Here is a 20,240-nt window from a genome sequence, read left to right on the forward strand (position 1 = left end):
TTCACTCACAGATGAATTTTATTTTAGCAGCCAGTTGGCAAAAACATAACATTCTGTCCATAGAAAAGGTTATTGTCCAAAATAAGATTAAATAAAATATCCTCTGCCTCTACATCCAGGACAGTCCAGACTTGTGTCTTCTGCTGAAAGAGTTTATGTCTAGAACTATATCCTCCATCGCTGGAATATGTCCAAAAGTATCTATATTCCTGGAAAAGATCCAGAATTATCTCCCTTCTGACAGTCTGTCCATAATTCCATCCTCAGAATATGTCCAGCTTTATCTCCTTAACCCCTGGAATACGAATTATCCTCTTCACCTCTGGAATATGGCCAGAATTATCCTCTCCACCTCTGGAATACGGCCAGAATGATTTCCTCCATCATGGGAATATATCCAGAATGCACCCAGTTAGTGAAATATGTCCAGAATTTCTCTGGCCCTGAATGTGAACAGTAAAAAATTCTCAGTTCAGTAGAATGGAGACATCCTCTTCATAGGAAGGCCTATCTGATGACAACAGATGCGAGTCCTGCAAGGCATCCTCACTCAACTGGAGGTGTTCCCCCATGCTGTTTTCTGGAATTACAAAACATGGAAGTCACCTAGATGTGTCTACTCAGGTTCTTTTAAAAGGAATACCGAGATGAAAATAAACGAATGAGAAAACATGTATTTACAGTGTCACCATACATATAACTAGGCTGTGATTCTTTCTCTGCCTGAAAGAGTTCTCAATCAGGTAATCAAATGACAGTTACTCTCCAGGGACCTAATCCATTGTAGCTTAAAGTGGATCTGAGATAAACTTTTACTCATTGCAGAATTGTGCTCCTTTCATATAATTTATAGGGCATTCCTCAAGCCAAATTCTTTTTTGTTTTAACACTCTAATTCCCTATAAACTAAACAAGCCTAGCCCACAGCTTCTCCAGAGTGCCTTGGCACTTTGAGCCTTAGTAGCAAGGGCTTATGGGAGCTCAGTCTGGGCAGGAGGAGGTTACTAGCCAGAGATTTCAGAGGCAGAGGGGAGGAGGAAGGAGGAAGTGAAGTTTTCACAGGCTGAGGGCTGGAGATACAGATCAGCTTGCCTGTGTGTAATGTGACAAACAGAACATGGCCGCTCTCATTGTATCACAGGAATAAATAATCATAAATGGCTGAAGCTGTTTGCAGCTTGCTGTGTAAACTATACAGACAAGTTACATGTCATAGTTAGTTTTTCATCTCGGATCCGCTTTAGCCCTCACTAATAAGTAATTACATCCATAAAGCTCTTTCTTTGCTTCTGAGAGCGGGGAAGAGATACAATGGGTTGATAGTTTATAGATTTTAGCTCTGGGATACTTCAAAGACTGAGTCATTGAGCAGAGACAATAAAATATTGAAAGCTTAAAAAGTAGATTTAAAAATAAAATAAAACTGTGGGATATCTCAAAAAGTCATTTTTAGACTAGGAGGATAGATACAATTGTTTGTCATCAGTTTATTTTCACCTCATTATTCCTTTAAGACTACCAAAAGGCTCTCACTTCACATGCAATATTTATTGACCGACCGTAGCTTCCAATGGCCAGATACCAGAAACCTTTATCAGACTCAAGTTTATGTCTTATGCTGGGAACACACGATGCAATTTCTGATCAACGGGTGATCTAGAAGGTAGTTGTACCATGTGTACATGTCCAAACTGCTCCTGATCAATAAAGGGATCAATTTTCCAATTACTACGCAAAATCAATCCCTTTCTCGATTGGAATCAGATTGGACATGCTGAGAATAATTGCCCGATTACCGCCAATCGGATGGGAAATTGCATCGTGTGTTCCCAGCTTGATAGTTGTAAGTGAAATGGAAGACTAAGTAATCACTGGTTACTGCCTGAACTCTCAAGCTGTCTGGAATCCCGATCGCTTTCCCACTTTCCAGCTGTCTGGAACACGGGCCTATCCAACATGCCCAACTTCTAGCTTTCTGGACTACAGGCCTGACATACCCCTTCCAGGTGTCTGGACTACAAGCCTATCAGAGACGCCCACCTTCCAGCTGTCTGGTCTACAGGCCTATCATACACACCCACCTTCCAGCTGTCTGGTCTACAGGCTTATCATACACACCCACCTTCCAGCTGTCTGGTCTACAGACCTATCAGACACACCCACCTTCCAGCTGTCTGGTCTACAGGCCTATCAGACACACCCACCTTCCAGCTGCCTGGTCTACAGGCCTATCAGACACACCCACATTCCAGCTGTCTTGTCTACAGGCCTAGCAGACACACCCACGTTCCAGCTGTCTGGTCTACAAGCCTATCGTACACACCAAACTTCCAGCTGTCTGGTCTACAAGCCTATCAGAGACGCCCACCTTCCAGCTGTCTGGTCTACAGACCTATCATACACACCCAACTTCCAGCTGTCTGGTCTACAGGCCTATCATACACACCCAACTTCCAGCTGTCTGGTCTACAGGCTTATCATACACACCCACCTTCCAGCTGTCTGGTCTACAGGCCTATCATACACACCCACCTTCCAGCTGTCTGGTCTACAGGCCTATCAGACACACCCACCTTCCAGCTGCCTGGTCTACAGGCCTATCAGACACACCCACATTCCAGCTGTCTTGTCTACAGGCCTAGCAGACACACCCACGTTCCAGCTGTCTGGTCTACAAGCCTATCGTACACACCAAACTTCCAGCTGTCTGGTCTACAAGCCTATCAGAGACGCCCACCTTCCAGCTGTCTGGTCTACAGGCCTATCATACACACCCAACTTCCAGCTGTCTGGTCTACAGGCCTATCAGAAATGCCCACCTTCCTGCTTTCTGGTTTACAGGCCTATCAGACACACCCACGTTCCAGCTATCTGGTCTACAGGCCTCTTCAATACACCCCGCTATCATCTCTCTGAACTACAGGCCTATAGGACACCCCCACCTTCCAGCTGTCTACACTACAGGCCTGACACACCCCTTCCAGTTGTCTGGACTACAGGCCTATCAGATACGCCCACCTTCCAGCTGTCTGGAATTCAGGCCTATTGACATGCCCACCTTCTAGCTCTCCAGATTACAGGTCTGAACCAACTTTCCATCTTTCCCGAGAAACTCACTCACCTTCCAGTTTTGTGGAGTGATGCTTTTTCACATGAGAGTTGCGGCTTCCACTCTGAGAGAAGGTTTTCCCGCATACTGGACACTGGTGAGACTTCACACCTGCAAATCAGTCGCACATCTTACTTTCTATTTGATGATAAATACAGCCAGGAAGTAAGAAGAGGTGGAGAAGCAACATGCTGATGGAAGAGGTGAAGGGTTGGGATGGAGAAGCTAAAGGCTGATGGAAGAGGTGAAGGGTGGGGATGGAGAAGCTAAAGGCTGATGGAAGAGGTGAAGGATTGGGATGGAGAAGCTAAAGGCTGATGGAAGAGGTGAAGGGTTGGGATGGAGAAGCTAAAGCCTAATGGAAGAGGTGAAGGGTTGGGATGGAGAAGCTAAAGCCTAATGGAAGAGGTGAAGGGTTGGGATGGAGAGACTAAAGGCTGATGGAAGAGGTGAAGGGTTTGGATGGAGAAGCTAAAGGCTGATGGAAGAGGTGAAGGGTTGGGATGGAAAAGCTAAATGGAAGAGGTGAAGGGTTGGCGTTGAGAAACTGAAGTTTGATGGAAGAGGTGAAGGATTAGGGTGAAGAAGCTGCAGGGTTGGGATGGAGAAGCTAAAGGCTGATAGAAGAGGTGAAGGGTTGGGATGGAAAAGCTAAACGGAAGAGGTGAAGGGTTGGCGTTGAGAAACTGAAGTTTGATGGAAGAGGTGAAGGATTAGGGTGAAGAAGCTGCAGGCTGATGGAAGAGGTGAGAGCTGCGCACTCAGGAGAGGGAGGGGAGGAGAGCTGCGCGCTCAGGAGAGGGAGGGGAGGAGAGCTGCGTGCTCAGGAGAGGGAGGAGAGGAGAGCTGCGCGCTCAGGAGAGGGAGGAGAGGAGAGCTGCGCGCTCAGGAGAGGGAGGAGAGGAGAGCTGCGAGCTCAGGAGAGGGAGGAGAGGAGAGCTGCGCACTCAGGAGAGGGAGGAGAGCTGCGCACTCAGGAGAGGGAGGAGAGGAGAGCTGCGCACCCAGGAGAGGGAGGGGAGAGGAGAGCTGCGCACCCAGGAGAGGGAGGGGAGAGGAGAGCTGCACACCCAGGAGAGGGAGGGGAGAGGAGAGCTGCGCACCCAGGAGAGGGAGGGGAGAGGAGAGCTGCGCACCCAGGAGAGGGAGGGGAGAGGAGAGCTGCGCACCCAGGAGAGGAGAGGAAAGCCGCACACCCAGGAGAGGGAGGGGAGAGGAGAGCCGCACACCCAGGAGAGGGAGGGGAGAGCCACGCACCCGGGAGAGCCGAGGGGAGAGCCGTGCACCCAGGAGAGGGAGGGGGAGAGCCGCGCACCCAGGAGAGGGAGGGGAGAGGAGAGCTGCGCACCCAGGTGAGGGAGGGGAGAGGAGAGCCGCACACCCAGGAGAGGGAGGGGAGAGGAGAGCCGCACACCCGGGAGAGGGAGGGGAGAGCCGCGCACCCGGGAGAGCCGAGGGGAGAGCCGCGCACCCAGGAGAGGGAGGGGGAGAGCCGCGCACCCAGGAGAGGGAGGGGAGAGCCGCGCACCCAGGAGAGGGAGGGGAGAGCCGCGCACCCAGGAGAGGGAGGGGAGAGCCGCGCACCCAGGAGAGGGAGGGGAGAGCCGCGCACCCAGGAGAGGGAAGCCGCACACCCAGGAGAGGAGAGAGCCGCACACCCAGGAGAGGGAGGGGAGAGCCGCACACCCAGGAGAGGGAGGGGAGAGCCGCACACCCAGGAGAGGGAGGGGAGAGCCGCACACCCAGGAGAGGGAGGGGAGAGCCGCACACCCAGGAGAGGGAGGGGAGAGCCGCACACCCAGGAGAGGGAGGGGAGAGCCGCACACCCAGGAGAGGGAGGGGAGAGCCGCACACCCAGCAGAGGGAGGGGAGAGCCGCACACCCAGGAGAGGGAGGGGAGAGCCGCACACCCAGGAGAGGGAGGGGAGAGCCGCACACCCAGGAGAGGGAGGGGAGAGCCGCACACCCAGGAGAGGGAGGGGAGAGCCGCACACCCAGGAGAGGGAGGGGAGAGCCGCACACCCAGGAGAGGGAGGGGAGAGCCGCACACCCAGGAGAGAGCCGCACACCCAGGAGGGGGAGGGGAGAGCCGCACACCCAGGAGAGGAGAGGAAAGCCGCACACCCAGGAGAGGGAGGGGAGAGGAGAGCCGCACACCCAGGAGAGGGAGGGGAGAGCCACGCACCCGGGAGAGCCGAGGGGAGAGCCGTGCACCCAGGAGAGGGAGGGGGAGAGCCGCGCACCCAGGAGAGGGAGGGGAGAGGAGAGCTGCGCACCCAGGTGAGGGAGGGGAGAGGAGAGCCGCACACCCAGGAGAGGGAGGGGAGAGGAGAGCCGCACACCCGGGAGAGGGAGGGGAGAGCCGCGCACCCGGGAGAGCCGAGGGGAGAGCCGCGCACCCAGGAGAGGGAGGGGGAGAGCCGCGCACCCAGGAGAGGGAGGGGAGAGCCGCGCACCCAGGAGAGGGAGGGGAGAGCCGCGCACCCAGGAGAGGGAGGGGAGAGCCGCGCACCCAGGAGAGGGAGGGGAGAGCCGCGCACCCAGGAGAGGGAAGCCGCACACCCAGGAGAGGAGAGAGCCGCACACCCAGGAGAGGGAGGGGAGAGCCGCACACCCAGGAGAGGGAGGGGAGAGCCGCACACCCAGGAGAGGGAGGGGAGAGCCGCACACCCAGGAGAGGGAGGGGAGAGCCGCACACCCAGGAGAGGGAGGGGAGAGCCGCACACCCAGGAGAGGGAGGGGAGAGCCGCACACCCAGGAGAGGGAGGGGAGAGCCGCACACCCAGCAGAGGGAGGGGAGAGCCGCACACCCAGGAGAGGGAGGGGAGAGCCGCACACCCAGGAGAGGGAGGGGAGAGCCGCACACCCAGGAGAGGGAGGGGAGAGCCGCACACCCAGGAGAGGGAGGGGAGAGCCGCACACCCAGGAGAGGGAGGGGAGAGCCGCACACCCAGGAGAGGGAGGGGAGAGCCGCACACCCAGGAGAGAGCCGCACACCCAGGAGGGGGAGGGGAGAGCCGCACACCCAGGAGAGGGAGGGGAGAGCCGCACACCCAGGAGGGGGAGGGGAGAGCCGCACACCCAGGAGAGGGAGGGGAGAGCCGCACACTCAGGAGGGGGAGGGGAGAGCCGCACACCCAGGAGAGGAAGGGGAGAGCCGCACACCCAGGAGAGGAAGGGGAGAGCCGCACACCCAGGAGAGGAAGGGGAGAGCCGCACACCCAGGAGAGGGAGGGGAGAGCCGCACACCCAGGAGGGGGAGGGGAGAGCCGCACACCCAGGAGAGGGAGGGGAGAGCCGCACACTCAGGAGGGGGAGGGGAGAGCCGCACACCCAGGAGAGGGAGGGGAGAGCCGCACACCCAGGAGAGGGAGGGGAGAGCCGCACACCCAGGAGGGGGAGGGGAGAGCCGCACACCCAGGAGGGGGAGGGGAGAGCCGCACACCCAGGAGGGGGAGGGGAGAGCCGCACACCCAGGAGGGGGAGGGGAGAGCTGCACACCCAGGAGAGGGAGGGGAGAGCTGCACACCCAGGAGAGGGAGGGGAGAGCTGCACACCCAGGAGGGGGAGGGATGCACACCCAGGAGAGGGAGGGGAGAGACGCACACCCAGGAGAGGGAGGGGAGAGACGCACACCCAGGAGAGGGAGGGGAGAGACGCACACCCAGGAGGGGGAGGGGAGAGCCGCACACCCAGAAGAGGGAGGGGAGAGCCGCACACTCAGGAGGGGGAGGGGAGAGCCGCACACCCAGGAGAGGAAGGGGAGAGCCGCACACCCAGGAGAGGAAGGGGAGAGCCGCACACCCAGGAGAGGGAGGGGAGAGCCGCACACCCAGGAGGGGGAGGGGAGAGCCGCACACCCAGGAGGGGGAGGGGAGAGCCGCACACCCAGGAGGGGGAGGTGAGAGCCGCACACCCAGGAGGGGGAGGGGAGAGCTGCACACCCAGGAGGGGGAGGGATGCACACCCAGGAGAGGGATGGGAGAGTTGCAGATACAAGAGAGAGACACATACAGAAAATGCTGCCACTACCTGAATGGACAACCATATGTTTACGCAAGCTGGAATACTCTGCAAACGAACGACCACAACCTTCCATTTCACAAAGAAATGGCTTCTCTCCTGTGTGAAGGCAAGACAACATATCAGTAAACAGCCAAACACAAGAATCACATCAGTAAACAGCCAATTACAGGACACATTACAGTACTTAGGGGCACAACTCACCAGTGTGGATACGGAGATGGTTCTTTAGATTGCCGGCTGTTGTAAATTGTTTTCCACAGCCTGGTTCTGAGCACAGGAAAGGCTTTTCACCATTATGAGTCCGCATATGAACCTTCAACCTCTGGAGGACATAAAAACTCTTCCCACAGCCCTCTGCAGGACATGTGAAGGAGCGGTCATTCCTATGGACACAACACAGAACAATCCATAAGTGACAGAGTGCAGAATCTGTACACTGCCCTCTGCAGGACATGAGAGGGAGCGGTCATAAGTGACAGAGTTTAGGACAAGGTGTTGGGGGACACCAGCAGTGACAGAACCAGCTACAGTAAAAGGTGTGTGTGGTAGTTGGAAGGGGTTCCAGAAGGTGTGGGGGGACACCAGCAGTGACAGATCTGGCTACAGGAGAAGGTGTGAGAGCAGCAGGTGGCCCATCCATCTGTGGGAGACATACCTGTGTGTCTTCAGGTGGTACTTCAGGTGTGTAGGCCAGACGAAGATGCGGTCGCAGCCCTGGTAGGAACAGTGGAGACGCTTCTCTGGAGTCGCAGATTTTGCTTCTGCTTCTGGGATGTTACTCAGTAATGCCTCTACTACATAAGAGATAATTAGATGTAAAATGCTCTGACTATTTGTGTACATCCTAACACTGGCTCTGCCCTTCCCCCAACTCATCATACCGTTACTGCTGTTCTTTGCATTCTTTGCCAGCTGTGCCCGTGTCGCAGCAATCAGACTATCATGAGCCAGTTCCTGAACCCGTAGAAACCATGGTGTACTGCTATCTGTGCAGTCATTGGACAGGAAATCATTCCCAGAGTCCTCTGCTTCATCCTGGACAAATACCAAGTGCTCAGATGGAGATCCAAGACCTAAAACAGAAAAATAACTCAAGTTTAGCTTTTAACAGCAAAAGTAAGAATGCCCGTCAATCTGCCATCACCACCATCACTCTGCCAGCACTTCTGTCATGTGACCTGTGCGATAGGAGGGGGATGTGTGTCATTCAGTCCCCAGATCCTCCTGCTCCTTCCCTCACCACACTGCCTTACACCACTGGGTGGCAGCACTGAGTTCTGTAAGTAAATACCTGTGAAGGAGACTGCGAGGGGCAACTCTGGACCACGCAGAAATATGTGGAAGGGAATACATGAGAAATGGGAGAGGCTAGTGTGGTACAGCAGGTTGCTGCACATAATTAATACAGTCACTCGAAGCAAAAAAACAAACAAACGTATATAATAAATTGTATGTGTTGTACGGATAACGAATAGAACATTAGTAGCAAAGAAAATAGTCTCATTTTTATTTTCAGTTATATAGCTTTTTTTTTTTTCAATAACATTGCATTATTCTGCCAAACCACACTCTGTCTTTTAGGCTATCTAAAAAGAAATGACCCTTTCCTGCAGTTAAACCTTATCTCAAACAACCGAGAAACAGTGAGAGGCAGCTTAAAGGGTACCTGAGACGAGAAGTGTCTCAGGTTCCATACTTACCTGAGGCTTCCTTAAGCCCCCTTAGGGCCGCTCGCCCCTCCCCGTCTCCCAGGGTGGCTCCAGTCCCCGGCAATTCATCTCGAATTCATTGCACATGCACAGCCCAGCCAGGCGTGCTCCCACATCACGCTCCCATCCCTGGAAGCATTCTCTGCACAGGCAGAGGATTGCTCCCAGGGACGGGAACACGACGAATCGAAACTCGGACAGGCTTTTGGGCTGAATTGCCGGGGACCGGAGCCACCTGTCAAGAAAGTGAGGGACGAGCGGCCCTAAGGGAGCTTAAAGTGTAGCAGAGATGACATGTGACATGGTGAGATAGACATGTGCATATACAGTGGCAACCATACAGACACTTATGCTGTGCTCCTTTTCTTTTTTCCCCTGCCTTAACCTCCCTGGCGGTAAGCCCGAACTGAGTTCGGGCTATGCTGCTGCGGAGGATTTCTCAGGCCCTGGTGGGCCGATTTGCATATTTTTTTTTTATTACACACAGCTAGCACTTTTCTAGCTGCATGTACATTACGATCGCCGCTGCTCGGCGCCGATTTGCTGCTTCCCGCCAGGCCCACCCCCCGACCCCATGCGCAGCCTGGCATATCAGCGCCAGGCAGCGCTAAGGGGTGAATCGAGACTCCCCCGTGCACCATGACGTGGATGATGTCATCCCGATCGGGAGGAAGCCAAACAGGAATGTGGGATGTGTGCTGCTGTAATAGAAGATGCTGCAAAGAGGAGAGTGGCTACAGGGGACTTTAAGGCCTGGTGCACACCAAAAACCGCTAGCAGATTTTGAAACGCTTTTTCTTATTTTTCTGTAGCGTTTCAGCTAGCATTTTGCGGTTTTGTGAAGCGTTTTTGGTGTAGTAGATTTCATGTATTGTTACAGTAAAGCTGTTACTGAACAGCTACTGTAACAAAAATCGCCTGGCAAACCGCTCTGAAGTGCCGTTTTTCAGAGCGGTTTGCGGTTTTCCTATACTTAACCCATTCGCGTTCCGTCGTTTTCACTTGAGCAATGTTCACCTCCCATTCATTAGCCTATAACTTTATCACTACTTATCACAATGAACTGATCTATATCTTGTTTTTTCCGCCACCAATTAGGCTTTCTTTGGGGGATACATTTTGCTAAGAGCCACTTTACTGTAAATGCATTTTAACAGGAAGAATAAGAAAAAAATGGAAAAATTCATTATTTCTCAGTTTTCAGCCATTATAGTTTTAAAATAATACATGCCTCCACAATTAAAACTCATGTATTGTATTTGCCCATATGTCCTGGTTATTACACCGTTAAAATTATTTCCCGGGGGCGTGACCGGAAGTCCATGAGGTGAGGACGCATTCGAGAAGAGCTCCGTGCTGATAACTATTAAAACTATCCTGAACGGCAACCTGGCGTCTCAAAAGACCTCCCAAACCTCGGGGAAACCCACCCGGCAATCCCCGCCGTCATCCCCGATCAAGACAAGGCGCGCGTCAGAAGCGGTGGCAAAACTAAAACGCTTCCAACATACCTCCCAAGATGGCGCCGACTGCTCTGACACCGCCAGCATCCCGGAGGCACTGATGGATGACGACTCCTTGCAGTCTGCGCCAGACCCTGGCCCGATGGAACAGATCCTGGAGGGGGTCGCTGCCTGTCAGGCGAGCTTGGCGGCCATAACGGCCAAGCTGGAAGAAGTGCGCACAGACGTCTCTTTGGTGAGACAAGACCTTCAAAACCTCCGCTCCCGTGTCTCGGATGCAGAAGGCCGCATCAGCGCCTTGGAAGATACCACGCGGCCTCTCCAACCATCGATTACCACAGCACAACAGCAGATCACCGCGATACAAGCCAGGCAGGATGATTTCGAAAATCGCAACAGACGGTCGAATCTCCGCATGGTGGGGCTACCCGAGAAGGCCGAAGGTAATAATCCTGAACAATTTATTGAACGGTTGCTTCTTGACACATTCGGAAAAGATACGTTTTCCTCTGTCTTTGTCATTGAGAGAGCTCACCGGATCTCCCCACGGGTGCCGGCGCCAGGAGCAACTCCCAGAACTTTCAGATTTAAAGTTTTAAACTATCGTGATAGAGATGCCATACTTAAAGCAGCCAGGCATAGGGGAGAGATTAAACACCAAAATGCTAGAATCTCGTTCTACCCCGACTTCTCAACCGAGGTACAAAAACAACGCGCCCACTTCTATGCCGCCAAGAAACGCCTGAGAGAACTTGGCATACTGTACTCCATGATCTACCCAGCAAAGCTGCGTATTGTGGAAGGAGAGAGCACCCACTTTTTTACTGACCCCCGGGAGGTATTCAAGTGGATCGAGGCCAACCCACGGAAACGGGCCCCTTTACCGCCGGGTGAAGCATCCTAAAGTCTTCCGCAAGTTACACTTAAACGCTACCTCTAGCACCTATTACCTTGCTGGCCGTGACTACTACTTCGTCAGCCACTACTTCCCCACGTGTAAGAAATCTCCAGGCGCTCGAATGGACCGTAGCCAATCCCCAGAAGAGGGACTCCTCTACTTTCAGGTGAAGCATCCCAATTCTTTTTCTCTATACGTTGAAATTACATGGAACACACTTAACACCTGTCCACTGGACTGCCTCCCGGCCAAGGTATTCTTCTCCTTATATATGCTGGCCCTCTATCTTTATACTCATGCAGACTAATACCTGTCTTTAAACCACTACCGCACTCCATGCTAACAGTTGCTATAAAATTGACAGCAAAAGCCGCATAGGCCGAGTGAGCCTTCGTATACTCCTACACACTGACTCAGACACTGCTCTTTTAATGGCCGCTCTCGTGGGTGAGGCCCTGTTTGTGTGCAGCTATCTTGAACACCACTGTGCATTTAATGCTGTTGCACGGGCTGGGACTCGACTGCAAAGTATGGGTGAAAACTCAGCTAGCAGGAGAAGGCCGACCTGAACCACTCTGAGCATGAGTCAATCCTATAAAGTCTTCGGTACTTTAACTGTAAATACCTATGGCGGCTAGTTAAACGTTGAATATCTTTCCAAAGGACAGGTGTTGTCCACTATACCTTAAAAGAGACGAGGATAAATCCGTAGCCCTCTGCTTCTATAAGTTACCATACCCTTCGTTTGGGACGACTACTCTTTGTTACACGTTTTGCTTTACCACGTTTACATATGCACACAAAACTAGAGACGCCGGGGATGCGTCAGTACTGTTTCAAAATATATTCGGCACGGAAACTCTGTGTTCATGTAGTTCAGTAACGCCTCGGATGCAAGGTTTCCCTTGCCTCGTGCTTCTGATGGTTTGTTACCCCAGCCACCTATTGAGATGCAGCTTAACTGCACCCAAGGGTAGGCTTCTGCGTTCAAGTTATGGGTACAAGGCCCCGCTGTCTGTTACAGCGGGGCAGGGTGGGAAAGGGTATGGGTATGTCTTGTTATTCACTGCGGGTGTGTTGTTAGGTCTCTATACTTTCAAGTACTATGACAGAATTTGCTGGAATCCTGGTTACCTATTTTTCCATAGGCCAGTTCATTTAACATTCCAGATGCAATGGCTTCCCAATTAACATTGATTACATGGAACGTACGGGGCATGAACGACAAAATTAAAAGGCAAACGGTATTAACATACCTGTCTAAACAAAAACCAGATATAGTTGCGCTACAGGAGACGCATATCACAGGGGGTAAAATCCTTAGCCTTAGGCGTGGATGGATAGGCTGGACCTACCACTCCACCTTCTCCCAAATGTCACGCGGGGTGTCAGTGTTGGTAAACAGGAGGTTGCAATTTCATCTGGAAAAAGTTAAAACTGATCCTTATGGCAGATATGTATTTATTAATTGCAAGGTGGCTGACAATCCACTTTTGATTTTGGCGTTTTACATCCCCCCTCCATACACGGCTATCCTAATGAAGGAAGGCCTAACCTTTATGTTACAATACCCCACGATCCCTGCTGTATGGATGGGGGATTTTAATGCTGTGCAGAATCCCAAATTTGATAGGCTCCCACCTCAAATAGACAAAGAAACGTCATTTTCGCTACTCCTTGGAGAAATTAATATGCTAGACGTATGGAGACACATGCATTCAAATAACCCAGGTTATACCTGTACATCAGCTACCTATAAAACTTTGTCCAGATTAGATCACATTCTTGCTTCGCCTAGTATGCTACCTAAGGTGTTAGATATAAAAGTCCTGCCACGGCTGGTATCAGACCATTCACCGCTACAGATAACCTTCAACTGGGGTCTTTCCCCTCCACCCAGACTATGGAAATTTAACCCATTCTGGCTTGAAATCATAAACTCAGATGACAATATCTCTCGGGATATATCCCAATTTTTGCATACGCACAGGGATGAGGAAAATCGGGGATTAGTCTGGGACACCTTAAAAGCCTATCTGCGGGGAACCCTGATGCAGGCCGTGGCAACACACAAAAGAATTAATTCCCTAAATGAACGTAACATACAAACACAAATCCTGGCAGCAGAACAAAACTATATACAGAACCCATCGCCAACCCTCTATGAGGAATGGCAAAAACTAATACGCAAACTGACCAGATTTAGTGAGGAGAAAGCAAAATCCGCTATCTTTTTCAAGAAGCAAGCATTCTATGAACTAGGGGAGCGTACCGGTACGCTGTTAGCTAAAATGTCCCAAAACTACTCAGCCCCACCAGTGATATCCTCTATCATAAATGCAGCTGGAGTGGAGGTGAGGGGCCCAGATAAAGTTAACCAGGTCTTTAGAGACTACTATTCAGACCTCTATAAGTCTAAATCCCCAGCCAGTCAGAGCGACTCAGAAATATATCTTTCAGAAATAGCCCTTCCCAGACTTACCCCCGAGCAGAGGCAGCAGCTTGAGGAGCCCTTCACAACTGCGGAAATTGAAATGGCCATAGCCAGCTTTCCGAATAAAAAAGCACCTGGCCTAGATGGCATCCCTGTTGAGATCTATAAAAATTTTTCTGAAGACCTAGCCCCTACCCTCCTTGAAATGTACAATGAAGCATACGAAAAGGGAACACTCCCACCCTCTATGCGTGAAGCATTAATAGTAGTCTTGCCTAAACCAGGTAAGAATCCAGTACTATGTGAATCTTATAGACCTATTTCCCTTCTCCCAGTAGACGCCAAAATACTTGCCAAAATGTTAGCTATCCGTTTAAACGGTGCTATACTGTCCCTAATCCATCCAGATCAAACTGGATTCATGCCTGGCAAAAACACCGCCATAAACATACGCAGACTGATGGCTAATCTACAATGCACTCACTTAAATCCAGGCCAACGGGCAGTCACCTCGCTAGATATGGCCAAGGCGTTCGATACTGTAGAATGGCCCTACTTACAAGCTACGCTATCCAGATTTGGTTTTGGGGAGGGATTCATGAGATGGGTCAATATACTTTACACAGACCCCCGTGCAAAAATATGCACCAATTCTTGGGTATCTGAGTCTTTTGAGCTACAACGTGGAACTCGACAGGGATGCCCGCTCTCTCCCCTCCTCTATGCCCTTGCGGCAGAACCCCTGGCATGCTGTATTCGGGCACACACTGGCATAACAGGCCTACTCACCCAACACACCCAAGAAAAATTGTCTATGTATGCTGACGATACAATACTATACTTATCTGACCCGGGCCCCTCCCTTTCACTTGCACTAGAAGTCATTCAGGAATCAGGATACTACTCTGGCTTACAATTAAATAAAGATAAGTCGGTTGTCCTGTTAATTGATGCCCCACCTAGCCCTGGTTCCTTACCAACTTCCCCACTACAGATAGTTAGCTCCTTTAAATATCTAGGAGTAACCATTCAACTAGACCCCAGGAAGTACCTAACAAATGAGGTGTACCCACTGCTCCAGCTGGTTAGGGATAAAAGTAGAACCTGGACCAGGTTGCCACTGTCAGTAGCTGGCAGGGTGAACCTGGTCAAAATGGTGCTCCTCCCGAAAATCTTATATATTATACACCACTCCCCTATCTACATCACGCAGCAATTTTTTTTAAAAAACTACGCTCTTTACTACTAAGCTTGATATGGTGCAATGGCAGAGCCAAACTTAAATATCTAATAATGCAAAACCCCAACGGAGAGGGAGGGATGGCCCTCCCCTCATTCCAGAAATATTACATGGCAGCCCAGCTGCACCAGATGGCTGCATGGTTTACCTCGGACATCTCCTACAACCCAGAACTGTACGGCTATGACATTGATCCCCACTGTAGCTCCCTGGCACTAAAGTTACTAAGGGCTACCCTCACAAACCTGGCACCTGGCAATACTCTGCTAGAGCAGGCAACCAAGGTGTGGCGATGGGTTCTTAAATATTACTCCAGCACTGACTATGAGACAAACACTCCACTATGGGACAATCCCAAACTCCCTGAGTTTTCCAAAATACCTGACTTTCATATATGGGTCACTCGAGGTGTGGTCTTTCTTGGCCATATAATACACAATGGAAGGATACTTCCATTTCCAGACCTGGCCGCTAGATTCACTCTTCCCCCACAATATGCATTTAGATACGCCCAACTACACCATGCATACAAAGCCCAATTTGGATCCGCCCAGATCTCTGCCTCCACCTCTGTAATTATTGACCTGATTAAGGATGGTCAAACCAGACATATGATTGGTTCCCTATACTCGGCACTCCTACACCACAAAGCTGACATATACAATGCCCCCTCCAGAGATAAATGGGTTGAGTGTGGGTTACAGATAGAAAACGATGATTGGGATGACATCCTTACAGCAGTTAGACTAGCCTCCCCATGCGTGAGAGATAGACTTACTCAACTATATATTATCCATCAGGCGTATCTTACTCCTGCAAAAGTTGCTAAATTCGACAAAAACCGCCCTGACCAATGCCCTAAATGTCTCCTACCTAACCCAACTTTCTTTCACCTGATATGGGAATGCCCAAAGGTTGTTACCTACTGGACCCAGGTTGTAGCATTTCTTCATGACAAAATGGGCTGTCCAGTCACGCTTGACCCTGCACTGTGTCTACTTGGCCTTATCACAGATGAGGATATTCAAAAGAATGATAAGCTATTTGTAAATCAGACCCTATTCCATGCCAGGCAAGAAATCTCCCTTAAGTGGCTTTCTCCAAATTCCCCTACGCTTGCTGAATGGATAAGGCGTGTTGACAACATGGCACCCTATAAGAAACTTATCTATATGCATAGGAAGGCTCCCAATAAATTTCACCTAATATGGGATAGATGGATAAACAGATAGATACCTCCTCGAGTCCTGAAGCAGCAAGAATATACATAAGTTTACATCTGTATGCATGCATTATCTGGTTTGCCGGAACCCACTATATAAGCCAAAGTTGTCCCCCTGTACTCTGTGTTAGCTCCACTGTATTAAAATCTATGCAGAAAATGTTAATATGGAATAATGTTCTACTTGTACATTCTGACTCTTGTACTTGATATCTGCCTCACACCGGCAGTGTTGTATTATCACCTTGATGTTCAATAAACTCGTTTTGGGTTAAAAAAAAAATTATTTCCCTATCACAATGTATGGCGACAATATTTTATTTGGAAATAAAGGTGCATTTTTCCCATTTTGCATCTATCACTATTTACAAGTTTAAAATAAAAAACATATAGAAATATTTCATCTTTACATTGATATTTAAAAAGTTTAGACCCTTAGGTAAATATTTACATGTTTGTTTGTTTTTTTACTGTAATGGTTTTTTTTTATATTAAACATTTTATTTGGGTATTTTTGGGAGGGTTACATGTAAAACATATTTTTTTAATGTAATTGTGTGTTGATTTAAATTTTTTTCACTTTTTGTTGTAGTTTTACTTTTTGGCCACAAGATGGCGGCCATAAGTTTGTTTACATGACGTCACTCTAAGCATAACACAGGCTTAGAGTGACGCATCGGGGAGGGAACAGCCAGAAAAGGCGCAGCTTCCGAGAGAAGCTGTCGCTTTTTCAGCGGGGGAGAGGAATCAGTGATCGGGCACCATAGCCCGATTCACTGATTGCCTGGCTAACGAACCGCGGGCCGGGAGCGCGCGTGCACGCGCGCGATCGGCCACGGGAGCGCGCATGGTTCCTGGACGTAGATTCTACGTCCAGGAACCAAAATAGGTTAACATTGAGGCAGAAACGCATCCGCAATCCAAAATCTGCAGCAGCCCGGGAGTATGCGTTTCTGCAAAACGCCTCCCGCTCTGGTGTGCACCAGCCCATTGAAATACATTACCCAAGCGGATCCGCACCCGCAAGCGGATCGCAAACCGCAGCCAAAAACGCTCTGGTGTGCACTAGGCCTAAGAGAGGAAGTGGCCACCAGCTCATAAGGTAACAGGAGTGGCGGGTGCGGGGGGAGTGGGGCGAGAGGCCAGACCTGCCACAGACCGGCTAAAAACTGCCCACGGACTGGCAGTGGGCCACGGCCCGGTGGTTGGGGACTCCTGCTTATAGCAGATGGAATTGTAGTGTTTTTTTTTTTTTTTGAAATTTGCTTGTTTTTCCTTATAGATGCATAGAATATAAAGTAATTGAGGTATATTAAATTAAATTAAGGTATAGAGCATTTTGGTGTGATAAGTAGTGATAAAGCTATTGGTGAATGAAAGAGAGGAGCACGACAGGTGAAAATTGCTCTGGTCCGTTAGAGTAAAATCCCTTGGGGTTGAAGCGGTTAAGTAATGCGATAAGGTAAGACTTTGCACAATGCAACATTACCTGATCGGGCGAGATTGAGGAGAATAAAGGAGGAGTTATCATTGGCTGGTAGATCTTGCAGCAGTGAAGAAGGTTCTGATGGCGATAGGAGCGCTGCAGTCTTATCTTCTCTGGAATCAATATCCACCTGTAGACTGTTCAGTAATGAAGTGCTGGGCACCTTGCATGGCATCCTCTGGGCCACGGAGGCATCTGTCAAACCACATACAAAAGTGACAATACTACGTCAGAAGAGGCACTAAGCATGGCAGCAAAGCTCATACACTCCAGTCCAACAGTAAACTACAGTGGACAATCGAAACACTGAAATGACACATACTAAATACAGAAAGTGGCTAAGAGTTATGGTAAACAGAAACCTGCCAGCTATTTGCCTCAACTGCCACCATGCTGCCTAACTGCACACCATTCCAAAATGCTGCCTACCCCAACTGCACCCCATTCCAACATGCTGCCTGTCCCAACTGCACCCCAGTCCAACATGCTGCCTGCCCCAACTGCGCCCCATTCCAACATGCTGCCTGCCCCAACTGCACCCCATTCCAACATGCTGCCTGCCCCAACTTCGCTTCATTCCAACATGCTGCCTGTTCTAGCTGCACCCCATTCCAATACAATGCCTGCCCCAACTGCACACCATTCCAACATACTGCCTGCCCCAACTGCACCCCATTCCAATACAATGTCTGCCCCAATTGCACACCATTCCAACATACTGCCTGCCCCAACTGCACCCCATTCCAATATGCTGCCTTCCCCAACTGCACCCCATTCCAACATGCTGCCTGTTCTAACTGCACCCCATTTCAACAAGCTTTGTGCCCCATTCCACCATGCTGCCTGCCCCAACTGCGCCCCCTTCCAACATGCTGCCTGCCCCAATCCAACATGCTGCCTGTTCTAGCTGCACCCCATTCCAACATGCTGCCTGCCCCAACTGTGCCCCAATCCAACATGCTGCCTGCACCAACTGCACCCCATTCCAACATGCTGCCTGCCCCAACTGTGCCCCAATCCAACATGCTGCCTGCACCAACTGTACCCCATTCCAACATGCTGCCTGTTCTAGCTGCACCCTATTCCAACATGCTGCCTGCCCCAACTGCACACCATTCCAATATTCTGCCTTCCCCAACTGTACCCCATTCTAATGTGCTGTCTGTCCCAACTGCACTCCATCTCTATTACACTGCACTTCCACTTACAGTATATGTGGGAGAAACATCACCCAAAACAAACTTTGGTTAGGACTTCAGGTGATAGTTTATACAAGATCAGTGTAATGATTCCTGGCTATCTGCTGGTTGGTTAAGGCCCATACACACGTCAGATTTCCGCAAACGACGGGTCGTTTGAACGTCCCGTCGTTCGCCCGCTAAACCGGGCGTGTGTATACCCGGGCGGATCGCTCAAACTCACCCTTATCAAGCGAACCACAGTCTGTACACACGCCCGATTTAGCGGACGAACAACGGGACGTTCAAACGACCCGTCGTTCGCGGAAATCCGACGTGTGTATGGGCCTTTACACCTGTTGCACCACAGTCGGCACCCTGGTGAGGGTATCCGTGTGCTAAGCTGATATGGCGCTGTGGTCCAGCAGCTCCCAAAACATCGGTTGAAGAGATCAGCAGCACCACGTGGATGTATTCAAGCTCTTTATTGCATAAAGATAGCGCCCAGGGACAGCGACAGACGCTGTTTCGGAGACAAGCTCCTTCCTCAAGCTGTATAGGCTCACTCAAAAGAGATAACAAACACAAAGGCATTTATATACAATTTCAGTGGGGTCACATGGACCAATCAGATAACATCACAATACAAAAAAGCATAAGTATCCAATCACAGGGCAAAGCATAATGAGAGGACCTGATGGGAAACAGATATGTAAATCAGCAGCCGTTATCACAGCATGATTTAAAAAGTGTCATAACCCCAATGGCCAATCAGCACTTACCAAGTCAGGAGGACCTGATGGGAAACCACAGCAATGTCATAACGCTCCTCCCAATCTCCCAGGGGGCAATGCGAGAAGCGTACTGCTGAAAAACGGAACGAATGACGTCATCCGTTTCCATGCGTAAAAGCGTCCTAGCAATGCGTAAAAACGTACGCACAAGATTCTCAATAGCTTCCATGCGTAAAAGCGCCCTAACGATGCGTAAAAGCGTACGCGTACAAAAAGGCCTCCGTGCGTAAAAACGTCCAAACCACGCGCCAAAAAACGCGGAAAAAACTTACGCATAAAATCAAATACAGAACTATATAGAATAGCCGCTATGCCGAATGCAAAAATACGCAAACTGGCGCATAAAACGCATATAATGCAGAACATGCTGACAAAGTCAGCACCATAAATCATCAGATGATGACCAAAAGCGAAAAAATGCTAGTGCTGTAGTAAAGTAAGGCTGAGTGTGCCATGAGAGATAACCACCCTTATAGATAAATCGTTGTATTAGATGTAAAAGATACAATAACAATAAAGGGACCTGCACATCAAAAAGTAGCAACCCCCAGAATACTCAAAGTGTAACCACAAGGGAAACACACATAGCTGGACTCGGCAGTCAGCACACCGCCGACGCAGCATAGCAGACCGCACAAGAACATGTGAGGGCACAATATATCAATGAATCTTATACTCAAA

The 20,240-nt window shown here is 50.4% G+C and overlaps 1 protein-coding gene across 1 annotated transcript in view; it reads right to left on the bottom strand.

Annotated features, from left to right (window-relative positions):
- Positions 1-20,240, bottom strand: part of ZNF410 (zinc finger protein 410) — a 26,795-nt gene continuing 6,555 nt past the window's right edge. Inside the window, exons 4-10 of the mRNA XM_068254363.1 lie at positions 17,591-17,782; positions 8,017-8,208; positions 7,791-7,929; positions 7,337-7,518; positions 7,142-7,231; positions 3,122-3,220; positions 1-580 (exon numbers count right to left, since the gene is read on the bottom strand). Coding sequence (XP_068110464.1) covers positions 468-580; positions 3,122-3,220; positions 7,142-7,231; positions 7,337-7,518; positions 7,791-7,929; positions 8,017-8,208; positions 17,591-17,782 — 1,007 coding nt within the window. The 3' untranslated portion in view covers positions 1-467. The remainder of the gene's footprint in view (positions 581-3,121; positions 3,221-7,141; positions 7,232-7,336; positions 7,519-7,790; positions 7,930-8,016; positions 8,209-17,590; positions 17,783-20,240) is intronic.

The sequence above is a fragment of the Hyperolius riggenbachi genome, chromosome 9 (genome assembly GCF_040937935.1).
Source record: "Hyperolius riggenbachi isolate aHypRig1 chromosome 9, aHypRig1.pri, whole genome shotgun sequence".
Lineage (NCBI taxonomy): Eukaryota > Metazoa > Chordata > Amphibia > Anura > Hyperoliidae > Hyperolius > Hyperolius riggenbachi.